Source organism: Diceros bicornis, chromosome 30, assembly GCF_020826845.1.
Source record: "Diceros bicornis minor isolate mBicDic1 chromosome 30, mDicBic1.mat.cur, whole genome shotgun sequence".
Taxonomy (NCBI): Eukaryota; Metazoa; Chordata; class Mammalia; order Perissodactyla; family Rhinocerotidae; genus Diceros; species Diceros bicornis.
In genome coordinates this window covers 4,287,350-4,301,861 of record NC_080769.1, presented here as the reverse complement: position 1 = coordinate 4,301,861, position 14,512 = coordinate 4,287,350, and the positions used below count along the sequence as shown (strand labels likewise).

Sequence of the window (14,512 nt, the reverse complement as noted above, 5' to 3'; positions counted from 1 at the left end):
AACAAAAAAAAAAAAAAAAGAGGAAGCTACATATTTGGTTCTTTTTAAGATTTGACAAATGGGTCTCGTGGAATGATACCCTCATAACACACAGCACTTCACAGCGTGTAAATGAGCAACCGAGACGCACGGTTCTGATGTCAGGTCACATAACGCGAAGGATAGAAACACCTAAGATGACGATCTAAGGTTCAGGTACTTACAAGTTTCCCTGGCTTCTAGAGTCATTTCGTACTCAGGAAGGCTCCACGGCAAGGCCCTTAGGTTGACAAATGCTGCCTTGATAGAGTGACATATCACAGAGGGACCAAAGTGACTAGGTGCACAGTGGAGCCCAGCGTTACTCAGAGGCCCCTCAGAAGTCACCACTCAGCTCCGCGGCTAAGCGATTTACCTACCTTAGGCACAGGACACAAAGATGTTTATGCTGAACTTCAAAAGCTCAAGGAAGAATTCGAGTTTGGGATTTTCAATGCTAATAAAATTATCCATCATGAAAAGCAAGAAATAAACCAGACTAGTCTTTTCTGTCCCAAATATCGACTACTGAAATCCCTAACGTACACACGTGCGCACACACACACAGCCCCCTGAGCCCCAGTGTGTGCAAGCAGGGGGCTAAGAATGGGAGTTCCCACTCAGGGGCAGCCACAAGTTTCAACAACAGACCATATGATACAAATATGTACAAAAAAGGCTGGGATTTTATTTCCAAGTTGGCACATGGAGAAGGCACAGAGGCGAATGGCTTTGGGGCACCCGAAGCAGAAATGGGGAGAGGTGTGTCTGAGGTCCCCCTACCGCCACCACCCCCTAAGCGCACTTGAGGCAAGACCAGCAGTAGGGGCTCTGCCTAGGGCCCTGAGGGTCCCAGTGGCTCTGAATGCTAGCCTTGGGACAGCTCCCCAGACAGAAGCCCCTCCTCCCAGAGGGCCGGGCCCTGCCAGCCCCCCAGCTAGAGGGACCAGCCCCCTGGGGAGGGCCGGGGTCAGAGAGAGAAGAGCAGGATGAGAACGAGGAGAAGCACCCCCAGCAGTACCACAATGGCACACCACTGTCGGCGGTCTGGGGGTGAGAGGGTCAGAGGTCACTGCGGGAGGGGGCACCACCCACAACCCACTCCCCCCACCCCAGAATCGCCTCCCCGGGGCACTCACCACTCGTCATGTGGGATACTTTCGCCATCTTCCTGAGGACCCCGTCCATCCGGGACTGGGTGTGGTCCATCTCATGAGCAAAGGCGTCCAGCATGCTGCCGAGACCAGGGTGGCGTCAGCGCCCGAAGGGTCCATGCACACTAGTGCAGCCGGCCAAGGGCTCCCAGCCCACCCCCGGGTCCCGGCCTCACACGCCCTGCTCGTCCAGCTCCTCCCCGACGCGGCCAGACATGTGTTTCAGAACCCGGATGCTCCCAGACACCATCTCCAGCTGTTGATCCTGTCGGTCCATGATCAGCTGCAGGTCGGAGGAGTGGGAACTGCCGTCAGCAAAGAGCCCCGAGCTGTCCACAGGCTCCTCCAGCCCAGCCCCCGACCACCCACACAAACCTGCTGCGTGGCCTGCTGCTCCTCCAGGTATCGAGAGGCCGCTGACACCACGCTGGCGGCCAGCAGGTCACTGGAGGACTTCTGGGTGGCTGGCTTGCCCGTCAGCATCTGTGGCGGCACAGACCCCAAGCTCAGGGAGGGATGCCTGCTCACAGCAGAGCCAGGCACAAGTTTGTGCAGATCTAGACGGTGCTTAGTCAGGAAGCTTCCCCAGACCCACCACTAACTAGCAAGGTGACCCCTAGGCCATATCACTTGACCTCCCTGTGCCTCAGTTTCCTCATCTGTAAAATGGGAGAGCTATAATCTCTGTTTCCTGGAGCTGGAATGAGGATTTAATGAATTAATCCACGGAGAACTCTTATCATCAGATAAACAGGCATATTTAAGAATTGGACTTTAATCCCCAAGTCCACACACCTGGATGGCACGTGGGCACCTGCTGCAGAACTCCAAGCTGATGCAGGCCTCGGCCCCCCACCCTCCCAGACCCCAAGTAGGCTTATGTGGGATGGGGAGAGGCTGGAGTTTCCAACATGCAAAGAATGGACACAGCACAGAGACACAGACAGGTGCACAGACAGAGGCAGACGCGGATACACTGAGAGGTCAAGTTCACACGCTCAGATGGGTCAGGCACATACTCACAGAAAAAAGGTAGGTGTACATCCCGGCAACGGTAAGACAAAGAGAAAAAAAGGAGATAGGTATACAGACATCCCCTCTTCCCCGGGAAACCAGTATAGACCCACAGAGGAAGGCAGAGGAGATTATACACACAGAGCGGAGTCAGGCTCAAAGGGCAGGGTCCCCCAGAGGCTCAGCGAGGGTGCTGGGTCAGCAGGCTTTACCTCTCTGGTATTCCTCTCCATGAAGGCCACGGCTGCCGGGCTGACCATATGGTCCTTCATTTCCTAGGGGTGAGGACAGCGTCAGGGAGTAAAGACGCCCCAACCTCCCCACCTCGCTCCATCAGAACCTCTCCTCACCTGGACCGCCTCCCGCATCCTCTCCACGAACACCTTTCTCTCCTGCAGGTCTCCGGCCGGGAGCTTGAACTTGCCTGGGTTGGCTTCCACTATGCGTAAGCCGCCAGTCGAGTCAAGGCCAGAGCCAGACACAACACCCTCCTCCGCCTCAAAGCCCTCAACACCTCCCCGGTGTCCGGCCTCCCCCACGGGCTGGCTCCCAGCGCCCCCGTCACCGCAATGGACTCTCCCATGCTGCCCTCCGACGCTCTAGGATATCGATGGTCTCCTCCAGGTCCTCGAGGTCCCACTCGATGCTGCGCAGGCCGTTCCGCAGCTCATTGGTCGTCCAGTCGAGCTCCTCGCGCCCGACCGCCGCGCTCTCCTGCAGGAGCTCGCACCAGCGCTGGTACAGCCCGCGGGCCGTGTTCACCGCCTTCTGCACCTCGCTGCAGGCGGGGGCACAGCGGGCGCGGCTGGGGGCCTCAGGAGACCCGCATAGCCCCCTGCCAACCCCTCCCACTCGGCCACCGGGCGATCCCGACCCGCGCACCCCGACGGCCGTGTCCGGACCGCCGGCACGCTCTGGCAGGCACCCGGGCACTGGCTGGCAGGGGGAGCGAGCGCCCTCTGCCCTTCCCCATCGCTGTCACTCACCCTCGGACTACAAAAAACGGGTCTTCGAGAGACATGTCAGCTGCCCGCCCGAGGCCGAGGCCCCTCCCGTCTCGGCCTTGCTCGCTGGTTCCCTCGCAGCCTTGGAGAACGCGCCGCCACCCCCGCCCCCGTCACGTGACCCATGCGGCCATCGAGAGCGGGTCCGCCAGGAGAGAAAGAGAGGCCTCGGAGGCCCCAAGTGCGGAAACTTCCGCCCTCTCCGCAGCCACCTTGGTTGTGGGCAGAGAAGGCTTCCTGTACGCATGCCCCGCCCCTTCGCGTCCGCTCGCTGTGGCAATGTCCTAGTTCTGCACGGCGGGGTTCGGGTCGGAGCTCGGAGTCCCTCGGTTCGAGACCCAGCCCCTCGGGTTGTTGCCGCGCAACCTCAGTTTCCCTTCTGGGCAATGTAAATAATAATAGCTTCCTTCAAATCAGGGGAGATTATGGCTGCGGTAGAGGCTCATTCGATTCGTAGATCCTCTTAAAGGACTCCCCGAGCCCCCACCCGGATCCTGTCCTGGGACATCGTCCCACCCCAGGGTCGGGAGTGGCACTGGGAAGGGGTGGAGGGAGAGGCGGTCCTCTCCACCTTGCCGCGGGGGCGGGGTGCGGCGCGGGCATTCTCCGGTGGGCGGTTCTGGGGGACTCTCCCCTCCTCCTCTTTATTCCTGCGGAGGAGGGGCGCCTCGAGGTCGCCCTGCGGCGGGGTGCCGTGAGTGGGGGCCCCGGAGGTGCTTCTGGAGGTGGGGCCTTTCTGGGTGCCAGCCTGGGAGTCGCAGGAGGGGGGTGTGGTGGTGGCTCTGAGGATGGTCCGCAGGGAAGTCCTCTGCGTGTGGGGTCCCCGTCTGGGGAGGGGCCAGGAATGTCTGGGGAGCCACTCATAGGGTCGCCCCTAGTGTGACAGAGTTCTGTGTGAGGTCTCCGGGAAAGCACTTTTTGGGGGGGAAGGGGGGAGCCAGCGCCTGAGTGAGGTCCTGATCTCCCTCTGGAGGGGGGACGGGATGTCTGAAGAAGTCCTCGAGGGTCGCTCCTGTGCGTGTCAGAGTCCTGTGTGGGGTCTCAGAGATAGTGCCTGGGCTGGGGATGTCATTGTGGAGTCTGGGTGGTGGTGGTGGGGGGCGGGCATGGGGGCGTCCTCAGCAGGTCGCTGTAATGTGTGGCGGGATCGCTGAATGGGGAGTTTTTGAAGGGGTCTTTTAGAAGACAGAATAATTGTTGAGTTCCCATGTGCGCGGGGTGGGGGGGTTACGGGGCGGGACCTGAGCGCGCTCCAGGGGTGCATGAGAAGATCAATTTTGGGGAAAGGGGCAGGAATACATGGAATCCTCGTAGGGGAAAATAACTGGGGGTCTTCGCGGGGGGACAGGGATGAAGGGGTCCTCAGGGAGTCGCCCCATGTGTTGGCAAGGTCTTTGTGTAGGGTCTCTGGGAGATGGCGTCATTGGGAGCCCTGAGGTCGCCCCTACCAGCCGGTGGGGGGCTTTCCCGGAGGGCCGTCAAGCCTTCCTGGCCTCCGCAGGGAAGGAAGCGATACCTGCCTCTCCCTTCCTGCCCGCCCGGCTGGACAGTGGCCCGGAAGCCGCGGGCTCCTGCCAGGGCTAGCTGCCTGGAGAGGGGGAGGGGAGGAGGTGTGTCCGGGGGCCAAGGCCCTGCCCCCGCCCGCCTGCCCGCCCGCCCGGAAGAAGCCCGCTACTGCCGGGTACGGAGATCCCGGCCCCTGTCCTTATATGGGCAGCCGGAAGCAGTTCGCGCGCTATGCCCTACGTCACTGCTTCCAAATTTAGTTGTGGAAGTCTCGCGGAGCCAGTGGCGGGAAGGCTCCGCGCGCCAGACGGCGGGGGCGGAGCCTCCCCTTAAAGGGCCCGCGCGCGCCACGAATGAATGGAGCTTTTCGACAATTTTGCACTTTTTTTGGAGGAACTGGAAACAGGTTTTCTTGGAGCCTTAGCGCGTAGCGGAGGGTGGGGCTGCTGTTGTCTGTCTATTTGCTCTATCTCTGCGTTGCTCAAGTTTCCAGGTCCCACCCCAGTCACGCCTTCCGCGGCGCAGAGGCGGAGCACGGCCGCGTCGTCCGGGGGGTGGCAGCCACGTGTTCACGCGGACTGTCGTGCGGCCGGCTCCCCCGCCTTCCGAGCGCCAAGCCCACCCGTGGAGCTCGTGCCGAGGGGAACTGGGGGGACGCCCAGTGCTGAGCGCAGACGCCGCAGCCCGGGCCGCGCTCGTGTCTGCAGACATCCGCCGCCCGTGGAGTGGGCCGCTTTGCCCTGGAGCCAGCCAGCGCCGCCCGCCTCCTCACCGCCCACAAACAAGGGGAGTGCGCCGGAGAGACGGCAGAGCTGGAGGCCCCGCTGGTCCCCTGTCACCGCAGTGGCCCACTTATTCGTTTAGCAAATACTGGACGAGTCACTCGACCTCGGTTTCCCCACCCGAGGAAATCAGGTACAACTGTCCCTCCGCGGAGTGGAGGTGAGGGATCAAGCAGGTATTTATGAAACGAAAGCCCGTAGCAGCGCCTGGCACGTAGTAAGCACATTGTTATTGATTCAGAAAACATTAATTAGGCGCCTGGTGGATGCTGGGAACCGTGCCCACGGGGGATGTACCGGCTCCTACCCGGGTCTTCCCGGGTGCCCAGGGAAACCTGCCGCCTACGACCCGCTGGGGCCGCCAGAGGCAAGCACGTGGGCGGGCCCTGAGCGCCCCCGCGGCCCCCCTCCCCGGGGCCTGCGCGCGGGCGCATTCGGGGACCCCGAGAAAGAAGACCACCCCGAGGGCTCAGCGTGGGCTGGGGCGCGCTCCTCCTCGCCGGCTCCGGTCCCTTTTCTCCGCTGGGTAAATTCCACCCTGTCGCTTTAAGGAGGCCCCGGCCGCGGCGCGCTGGAAAGCCCGGATGGGGCTCTCTGACTGGGCGGGGCGTCTCCGGCACTTCCCTCCGAGTATAAAAGGCCCGGGTGGCGGGCGCCCGAGCAGAACGTCCGAGCGGTGTCCTAGCGTGGGTGGGCCCGCGGAGAAAGCGCGAGCGAGCGTGGCGTCCTGAGTGCACCTGCTCCCTGTCCTGCCCCGCCCCGGAGGCCCCGCCGCCGAGCCGCCATGGAGGTGCAGAAGGAGGCGCAGCGCATCATGACCCTGTCGGTGTGGAAGATGTACCACTCGCGCATGCAGCGCGGTGGCCTGCGGCTGCACCGGAGCCTGCAGCTGTCGCTGGTCATGCGCAGCGCCCGGGAGCTCTACCTCTCGGCCAAGGTGGAAGCCCACGAGCCCGGGGCGCCCTTGCCGCCCGCCCGCTCCCCTGACCCTCGCTTGCACCCGCGGGAAGCGGAAGCAGCAGCCGAGGCAGCGCCCCTCGACGGCGAGCAGTCCTCTCCGGAGCCCATGGACACACAGGAGGCGCCGAGAGCCGAGGAGCCCCCCGCCCGCTGTGCCCCGCGCCCCGCCAAAGTCAGCCGCAAGCGGCGGAGCAGCAGCCTGAGCGACGGCGGGGACGCCGGACTGGTCCCGAGTAAGAAAGCGCGCCTAGAAGAGGGGGAGGAGGGGGCCTCTTCGGAGCTGCGAGATCGCCTGCAGCCTCCGGCGCAAGCCGAGGGCGCCTTCCCCAACCTGGCGCGCGTCCTCCAGCGGCGCTTCTCCGGCCTCCTGAACTGCAGCCCCGCCGCCCCCCCGACGGCGCCGCCGGCGTGCGAGGCGAAGCCGGTCTGCCGCCCGGCGGACAGCATGCTGAACGTGCTGGTGCGGGCCGTGGTGGCCTTCTGAGGGCCCCCGAGCGGCGCGATCGGAGCCCAGAGCGCGGGCCGAACCGTCGGCCTGAGTGCGCGGACCCGAGGCGAGGCCAGCCCCCGGGGGAGCGCCCGCGGAAACCGTGGAGAGGAGCCGCTGCCGGGGCTGCCGAGAGCCCCGGAGAGGGACTCTGCCCCCGGGAGCCGTCGCCAGGTGCGAGCAGCGGCGGCGCCGAGGAGCCTGAGCCGGGGGCGCGGGCGCCTTCCGCCAAGACCGGGCGCGCCCACAGGTGCTGTCTGAACGGACTGGGCCGTGGCCCTTTCTCTCTCCTGGGACTGGGAGAAGGGAGGCTTGGTTCTTTCCACTTCTCAGGGTCGGACTTGACTTTTTCACTGGGGGCTGCGCTGCCCTTTCAAGGTTTTTCGGTAGTTGGTGTCGGCGTTTCCAACCTCAGAGAATTCCAGGTCCGCCCCTCCCCCTCTAGTGACATACTTGTGCAAGCGGTCATTGTTGCGTCATGGGCCAGACGTGGAGCGCTTCCTGTTGGCCTTGCGTGGGTGTGGGCCCTGGGAGGAGGGTCTGGGGTGTGCACCGCCCTGGGGAATGGGAGGAGGGCGGCCTGAGTCACTTCGCCCCCGCGTGCTGCGGGTTAGTGCCCCGCGCCCCTGCGCCTTCGAGTGGGGCTGGGGCCTGATCTAATTTCAGGTTAAAGTTTTCTCATCTGGTGCGTTACAAGTGGGAATATGGTCACAGTCTCCAGCATGACCTTCCTTCAGACACGCCGATCCAATCGACCCAGACGTTCCTGGTGTGAATCACAAAAAGGGGGGAGGGGGTGTTCAGGGCGCTATAAGGCTGAGCCGGGACCAGTTGCTGGTTGGACTGGGCCAGTATGGGGAGGGGGAGATTCTCGCCAGGGCGTTCCGAGGGTCTGTTTACTTGTTTACTGTGGTGTCTTCTGTTTAACTCCGTCTATCTGGCCCTTTGCTAGAAACGCCAGATAGAAAAATAAAGACCATTTGGATAAAAACTCTGCTGCCCGTCTGGTTTTCTTCCCTGGCGGGGGAGGGGCAGGGTGAAGGGGTCAGGGGCTGGCGGCGGCTTGCTGGGGCCCAGAAACCGGTCTGACCGGCTCCCACGTGGGCAGAGTGGGCGGGAGAAGGGGGCTGGGCCTCTTTTTCTTTGCCAGAGCAGTTACGTGCGGTGCGCCCTGGTCCCCACATTTGGGGTTCTTTAGAAATTCCCCTACAACTAGGGGTGGGGAGAGGGCTTTCCGAGTTCAGATGTCTGGGGGGATACTTCTGGGTACAGTGCCGAGAGCAGAGTGGGGACCACGCCTCCTTTGAAGACTTGAAGGATGGCAGATGTCGCCCCCACCCCACTTGACCAAGTGCATGACCTCTGGCGGGGGTCCCACAGCCTAAGGGGGGGAGCTGAGCAGGTGACATTTGGGGCGCCCTCCCTTTATGCCCCTGTTCCAATGTCTGGCGGTATAATTGTGTGGCTCAGGCGGGGAGGTGAGCTCCCAGCCTCAGTTTCCTCATCTGTGAAGTGGGCTTCTGCACAGCTTCCCCGCGAGGCGGCTATAGGTTTAGAAAGGCCCGTGGGAGCCCTAGTTAGCTGCTTTGGCCCCAACCCAGCTCCAGGTTAGTCACCCCAGAGGAGAAAATCCTCATCATTAACCCAAGGCTGGTTTAGAAGGGCTGTGGGCGTTGCCCCAGGGTGGGTGGCGGGGTGGCTGCTGAGAGGACAAAGGGGCCGCAGGTGCGGGGAGTGAGGGGGACGCGAGGCGCCGGGGAAGCGCCCGCCCCGCCTCCCGACGGCTGGCTCCGCGCTGCGGGCCTCCGGAGGCCCCGGGGACCTGACCCCGAAGCCGGAGGGCAGGGGGAGGAGGGTGTGGTGGAGGGCGGACCCGCCCCGGAGCGCCTGCCTGAGGCTCCTCTCCTGCCTCCACCCCCCCTCGGGGCCCCCCAGGGGAATCCAGCCGAGTCGCCTCCACCGCCGCCAGATTCCTTCCAGGGAAACGTGCGAGACAGGAGCGCCACCCACTCGGGGTCCTGACCCGCAACTCCTCGGTGGGACGCGGGGGGACTGCAGCCCCACCCCCCAGCGCCAGCTCCATGCGTCCGCGTGGGAGCAGCTCGCCCGCGAACCTGGCCCGGCCCGGGAAGTCCCCGGCGCTGGGGAGGGGGCCTCGCTGCGCATCCTGTCGCAGGAACCGCCGGGCCCTTCCTTCCGCGGGAAGCGGCTCGGCCGACCCCCGCCCCCGCCCGCGCCGCCTGGGGGTTTCCGGGGCCAGGCCACGGGGGCGGGGGGCTGCGGATGGTGCCGTGGGAGACAGGACAAGCACCCGCCGCACATCCCCTTAAGGTATAGCCCTCCCCGAGACCCCATTTCCCCCATCAGAACGGGCACGGTTGAAAGTTGCCGCGGCCGACGTGGACGAGGCCTGCAGCCTTCACGCCGTTACGCGGCGCTGGGTCTCGGTACAGGCCCCTGGGGAGAGATCGCTGGGACAACAGTTGTGAGAATGGAAAGTGTCCCACATCGCGTGACCAGCGGGCTCCCCAGGGAACCGAGGCCGCAGCGAGAGGCTCCAGAAGAGCGTGCGCTACAGTGTTGTCCGAGATTGGCACAAACTGGAAACAAGCCACATGCCCATCTCACCAGACCGGTCTGGTAGAATGTGGGCTCTCCGTGGCTCCGCCCCAGGGGATGCAAGGCCTGAGCCAGACAGATCGACACGCTCTGGCCGCGGGGACAGCCGAGTGCCGGAGGCCGGCTGCAGAGGCTGGGGGTAAGGAGCAGATTCTGGAGCCAGGCAACCAGCTTGACTTGCTTGCTGTGCAGCTCGGAGCAAATCGCTTCACCTCTCTGGGCCTCAGTTTCTCAGGCTGTAAACTGTGGACAATGCTGACCCTATTACTTTAGTATTGTTAGAGGCCGTGATGAGAACAGGGCCGGCCGTGTAGAAGCAGGCGCAGCAATGCAAGTATGTGGATTTGGGAAAGTGTGACCCCGTCAGCCTCCCCCCAGCTCCGGTTTGGTGGAATGCTAGCCACGTGACAGGGTCGCTCCTTCCCTCCTCCAGGCCCCGCCCTCCGGGGCTGCCCCCCCTCCCCCACCAGCGGCTGACCTCAGGCCCTGGGCCCCTCTCTGACCGCCCCTGCCCCTCGGTAGCCTCATTCGTCTTAGAGCTCTAAATGCCGCGTTATGCTGACTCTCCATCCTGGACGCCCCCACCCTCCGGACTCCGCTGTCAAGCCCTCTCCCTGCGTCTCCTCCCGGGGTCTCAGGTGTTTCCAACATAACAGGACACGAAGAGGAGTCTTGCGATTTCCTGCCAGCCTTCCAGTGGAGGAGTCCTCCTTGACTCCCTCCTTCGCCTTCCCTCACACCCTGTCCAGTCTCAGTGCTGTCAACTTGACCTCTCACCCCACACCCAGGCTTTCCCGGTCCTCACGGCTCCCCCCCTGGTGTGAGCTGCATCGCCTCTCACCTGGACTATGGCAGTGGCTTCCTCCCTGCCCTTGCCCTCAGTCTCTTCTCGACAGCGGCTACACACAGATTTCATAGAATGCAGCTGGATCCTTGCACTCTGCCAGCTCCCCTCTGCTTCATCCGCACTGGCCTCCTTCCTGGTGGAAGAACAGGCCAACCGTGTTCCAGCCCCAGGGCCTTTGCACTTTCTGTTCATGCTGCCTGCAACACTCTCCTCCCAGACCCCCACAAGTCCATCGTCACTTCTTCAGGTTTCTGCTGAAATGTCAACTCCTTGGGGGAGGCCTTCTGGGGCCACCTGATCTAAAGTAACACCCCACTTTGCCACTCTGCTCCTTGACCCTGCTCAGCCTTCCTCAGAGCCCTGCTCACCCGCTGAAAGGGTATGTTCACGTTCTATTTAGCATCTCTGCCTTCATTTTAATGTCAGTTCCAGGAATGCGCAGCTCAGGCCTGAATGAGTAAATGAGGTCGTCTGGGGTAAGCAGGTGTTAAATTCTCAATATTTATTAGCTCATTTAATCAGTGGCTTCCCGTGGCTCTTAGAATTTCCCAAACCTCAGAGAGTTGAGGGTCAGGGTTTTTGTCATATCTGTGTAACAACTGTACTATTATTTATCTAATTTTTTTTTAACAACCCACAGGTTAATCACTCACTATACTTAGAAAGTAACAGGTCCATAAAAGTTACAATGCAAATGAAACAATGTCATAAGATCCTGCTGAAACAGTAGCCAGTGTGAGGTCAGGCAGCTTTCTTAGTTACAAAGGAAGACTAGCATGGTTGAAGATATGTTATTGCTACAGGAAGACTGGCCATAGTCAGAAGTCTAACAGAGGACTGAAAGCTGACAAGGCAGAGGCGGAGGGGTTCATTCCATGTTTTTCAAATAATATGGAATCACTTTGCCCGCTGTCCCAGAGTCAGGAAAATTCTGCTTCTGGAGGAGGGATGAAACCTACTGAAAGGCCCTGCTGGATCTGGGCCAGCCCATCTCTGGCCTAATCTTGCATCATCCTCTGTCCACACTGACCTGCTCTTTATTCCTCATGCTTCCACAATCTTCCCAGCCACAGCACCTTTGCATATGCTATGGTCCACCTTAAAATGTTTTCTCTTCCCTATTCATTGAGTTAAGTCAGCTCAGCTCAAGGGCACGTTATGAGGGAAATGTTTCCTGTCTGGCCCCCATTTTGGCCTAAGACTCCTATATTTATTGACACTCAGATCAAGAGCTACTTTTTTCTCTTTTTTGGTAGTATTTATCACAACTGCAATTTTATATTTGCTTCTGGGTTTGTCTCCTCTTACAGCTTGTGGCCTCCATGAGGGCAGAGAGGAGTGGAGCAGGTGCTTACTAAGTGGTTTTTGTGAATGAAGGATGCATTTGCAAGTTTCCTTTGCGGTCGGTCCTTTTTATGTCCACTTTTTAGGGACCGGGAAACTGAGGCCCAGGGGGGATCGCCCTGCAGGAGGACAAGTAGGGAACAGCCCTGGCCGTGTCGCCCATCCCGAGCTCCCTCCCCCGCTCCGCTGTGCAGGACCCTAGGGACAGGCGCCCCAGATCAGCCTCCGCTGAGCTGGGAAAGGGCCGGGCCACAGTTCTGGACCAGCGCAGAAGCAGCGCGCAGACCGGTTTGACCGGTTCCGGGAACCTGGCGAGGTCCGCCCGCCCGGGGGGGAAGGCGCAGGCCTCGGCCGGGCTGGAGCGGAGCGGGGCCGGGCGGGGCCTGGATCTCCGCGGGGAACCTTTAGTCCGAGGCGGCGCGCTCGCGTGGGTCACTAGCCAGGGAGTGGGGCGGAGCGGCCCGGGTGTCAATCACAGGGGGGCGGGGTATGCAAATTGACCCGCCCGCGCTCGGCTCCGGGCCCCGCCCCGCGCGCTGCGCCGAGCCGCCTCCCAGAAGTCCGGCGCAGTCGGCGGGCCTGGACCCCGCGCCCCCGCGGCCCCTCCGGATTCCGAGACCCTCGGGGCGGGCTCGGGGCCGCGCGGGCAGGAGGAGGCGGAGGCCTGGCCGGGGGCGTTTGGGGCAGGGGGCCGCCTCGGGGATCAGGTAAAGAGCGCAAAGAGCAGAAGGGAAATGGGGCTAGCGGGAGATGAGGCTCCCGGTACCCAGCCTTGGCGTGGAGGCTGCTGAAGTCCCCCACCTGCGCCCGGGGAGCCCAGACCTCCCCACCTGTGTCCAGGGAGCCCAGACCTCCCCGCCTGTGTCCAGCGGACTCAGAGCCCCCACCTGTGTCCAGGGAACCCAGTCCTCCCCGCCTGTGTCCAGCGGACTCAGAGCCCCCACCTGTGTCCAGGGAGCCCAGACCTCCCCACCTGTGTCCGGGGAGCCCAGTCCTCCCCACCTGTGTCCAGGGAACCCAGTCCTCCCCACCTGTGTCCAGCAGACTCAGAGCCTCCACCTGTGTCCAGGGAGCCCAGACCTCCCCACCTGCGCCCGGGGAGCCCAGTCCTTCCCCACCTGTGTCCAGCAGACTCAGAGCCCCCACCTGTGTCCAGGGAGCCCAGTCCTCCCCACCTGTGTCCAGCGGACTCAGAGCCCCCACCTGTGTCCAGGGAGCCCAGACCTCCCCGCCTGTTTCCAGCGCACTCAGAGCCCCCACCTGTGTCCAGCAGACTCAGAGCCTCCACCTGTGTCCAGGGAGCCCAGACCTCCCCACCTGCGCCCGGGGAGCCCAGTCCTTCCCCACCTGTGTCCAGCGGACTCAGAGCCCCCACCTGTGTCCAAGGAGCCCAGACCTCCCCACCTGTGTCCAGGGAGCCCAGTCCTCCCCACCTGTGTCCAGCGGACTCAGAGCCCCCACCTGTGTCCAGGGAGCCCAGACCTCCCCACCTGTGTCCAGGGAGCCCAGACTCCCACCTGTGTCCAGGGAGCCCAGACGCCCCCACCTGTGTCCAGGGAGCCCAGACGCCCCCACCTGTGTCCAGGGAGCCCGGACTCCCACCTGTGTCCAGGGAGCCCAGTCCTCCCCACCTGTGTCCAGCGGACTCAGAGCCTCCACCTGTGTCCAGGGAGCCCAGAGCTCCCCACCTGTGTCCAGGGGAGCCCAGACCTCCCCGCCTGTGTCCGGGGAGCCCAGACCTCCCGTTCTGTGTCCGGGGAGCCCAGACCTTCCCACCTGTGTCCAGGGAGCCCAGACCTCCCCGCCTGTGTCCAGGGGACTCAGAGCCCCACCTGTGTTCAGGGAGCCCAGACCTCCCTGCCTGTGTCCAGGGAGCCCAGACCTCCCTGCCTGTGTCCAGGGAGCCCAGACCTTCCCATCTGTGTCCAGGGAGCCCAGACCTCCCTGCCTGTGTCCAGTGGACTCAGAGCCCACACGTGTGTCCAGGGAGCCCAGACCTCCCCGCCTGTGTCCAGCGGACTCAGAGCCTCCACCTGTGTCCAGGGAGCCCAGACCTCCCCGCCTGTGTCCAGGGAGCCCAGACCTCCCCGCCTGTGTCCAGTGGACTCAGAGCCCACACCTGTGTCCAGGGAGCCCAGACCTCCCCACCTGTGTCCAGCGGACTCAGAGCCCCCACCTGTGTCCAGGGAGCCCAGACCTTCCCGCCTGTGTCCAGGGAGCCCAGTCCTCCCCACCTGTGTCCAGCGGACTCAGAGCCCACACCTGTGTCCAGGGAGCCCAGTCCTCCCCACCTGTGTCTAGGTTGCTCTCACTAGGACACTTCATATCTGTTTTCTAGGGCTGCACAAAGGGGGTTATTCCGCCCAAGTCTGTGTAAAGGGGAGCTAGGTCTCCACAAATTTGTGTCCAGGAGAGCTGAACCCAGGGGCTGAGGCCCTGGACCTTCATGTCTAGACCTCCGGCCTCCCCAAGGCCAGCTCCCTGCCTGCCCCTTCGATGCAGCCCCTCAGCGGAAATCCCCTGGGTCCACCTTCCCACCTCCTGTTTCCGCCCCTTTATTTCTTGCTGCCTTCCATTTCCCCGGCTCATCGGCCCAGATCAGCCCCTCCCCCAGCACCTCATTGATTCTGTTAAGAAGTCGTCTCAGCCTTCACGTCCCTTCACCCCCCCTGAGCCACCTAACCAGCTTGCGGGGCCCCCTGGGGTCCTGCCCTCCCCGCCGGCCACCCCGACTGGCACCAATTAATTTCCCCCTCAGCCTGTCCACCCGCATCTGG

General features: G+C 62.9%; 2 protein-coding genes across 4 annotated transcripts; one reads left to right on the top strand and one right to left on the bottom strand.

Annotated features, from left to right (window-relative positions):
- Positions 1–433: 433 nt before the first annotated feature.
- STX10 (syntaxin 10) lies at positions 434–3,749 on the bottom strand. Of its 3 annotated transcripts, none has more exons than XM_058525570.1 (8): positions 3,173–3,709; positions 2,795–2,964; positions 2,537–2,631; positions 2,399–2,461; positions 1,548–1,655; positions 1,349–1,455; positions 1,158–1,252; positions 434–1,065 (listed from the first exon to the last, which is right to left on the bottom strand). In XM_058525570.1, exons 1-8 carry the CDS (start codon positions 3,205–3,207, stop codon positions 989–991), a joined length of 750 nt encoding a protein of 249 aa, XP_058381553.1. In that variant the 5' UTR covers positions 3,208–3,709; the 3' UTR covers positions 434–988. The 3 variants fall into 3 exon arrangements, with proteins under 3 accessions (XP_058381553.1, XP_058381554.1, XP_058381555.1); XM_058525571.1 differs by having other exon boundaries at positions 451–1,065; positions 2,537–2,619; positions 2,783–2,964; positions 3,173–3,698; XM_058525572.1 differs by lacking the exon at positions 434–1,065 and having other exon boundaries at positions 1,164–1,252; positions 1,353–1,455; positions 3,173–3,749.
- A 1,097-nt stretch (positions 3,750–4,846) lies between these two features.
- IER2 (immediate early response 2) lies at positions 4,847–7,950 on the top strand. Its single transcript, XM_058525573.1, has one exon. The coding sequence runs from the start codon at positions 6,263–6,265 to the stop codon at positions 6,920–6,922; it is 660 nt and encodes a 219-aa protein (XP_058381556.1). The 5' UTR covers positions 4,847–6,262; the 3' UTR covers positions 6,923–7,950.
- Positions 7,951–14,512: the final 6,562 nt, after the last annotated feature.

Excerpts from the sequence above, each read along its gene's own strand:
- STX10 (XM_058525570.1), bottom strand. The coding sequence starts at position 3,207 with ATGTCTCTCGAAGACCCGTTTTTTGTAGTCCGAGG. Across the intron at positions 2,965-3,172 it reads CCGTTTTTTGTAGTCCGAGG|CGAGGTGCAGAAGGCGGTGA; the intron begins GTGAGTGACAGC and ends CCCCGCCTGCAG. Across the intron at positions 2,462-2,536 it reads GGATGCGGGAGGCGGTCCAG|GAAATGAAGGACCATATGGT; the intron begins GTGAGGAGAGGT and ends CCTCACCCCTAG.
- IER2 (XM_058525573.1), top strand. The coding sequence starts at position 6,263 with ATGGAGGTGCAGAAGGAGGCGCAGCGCATCATGACCCTGTCGGTGTGG.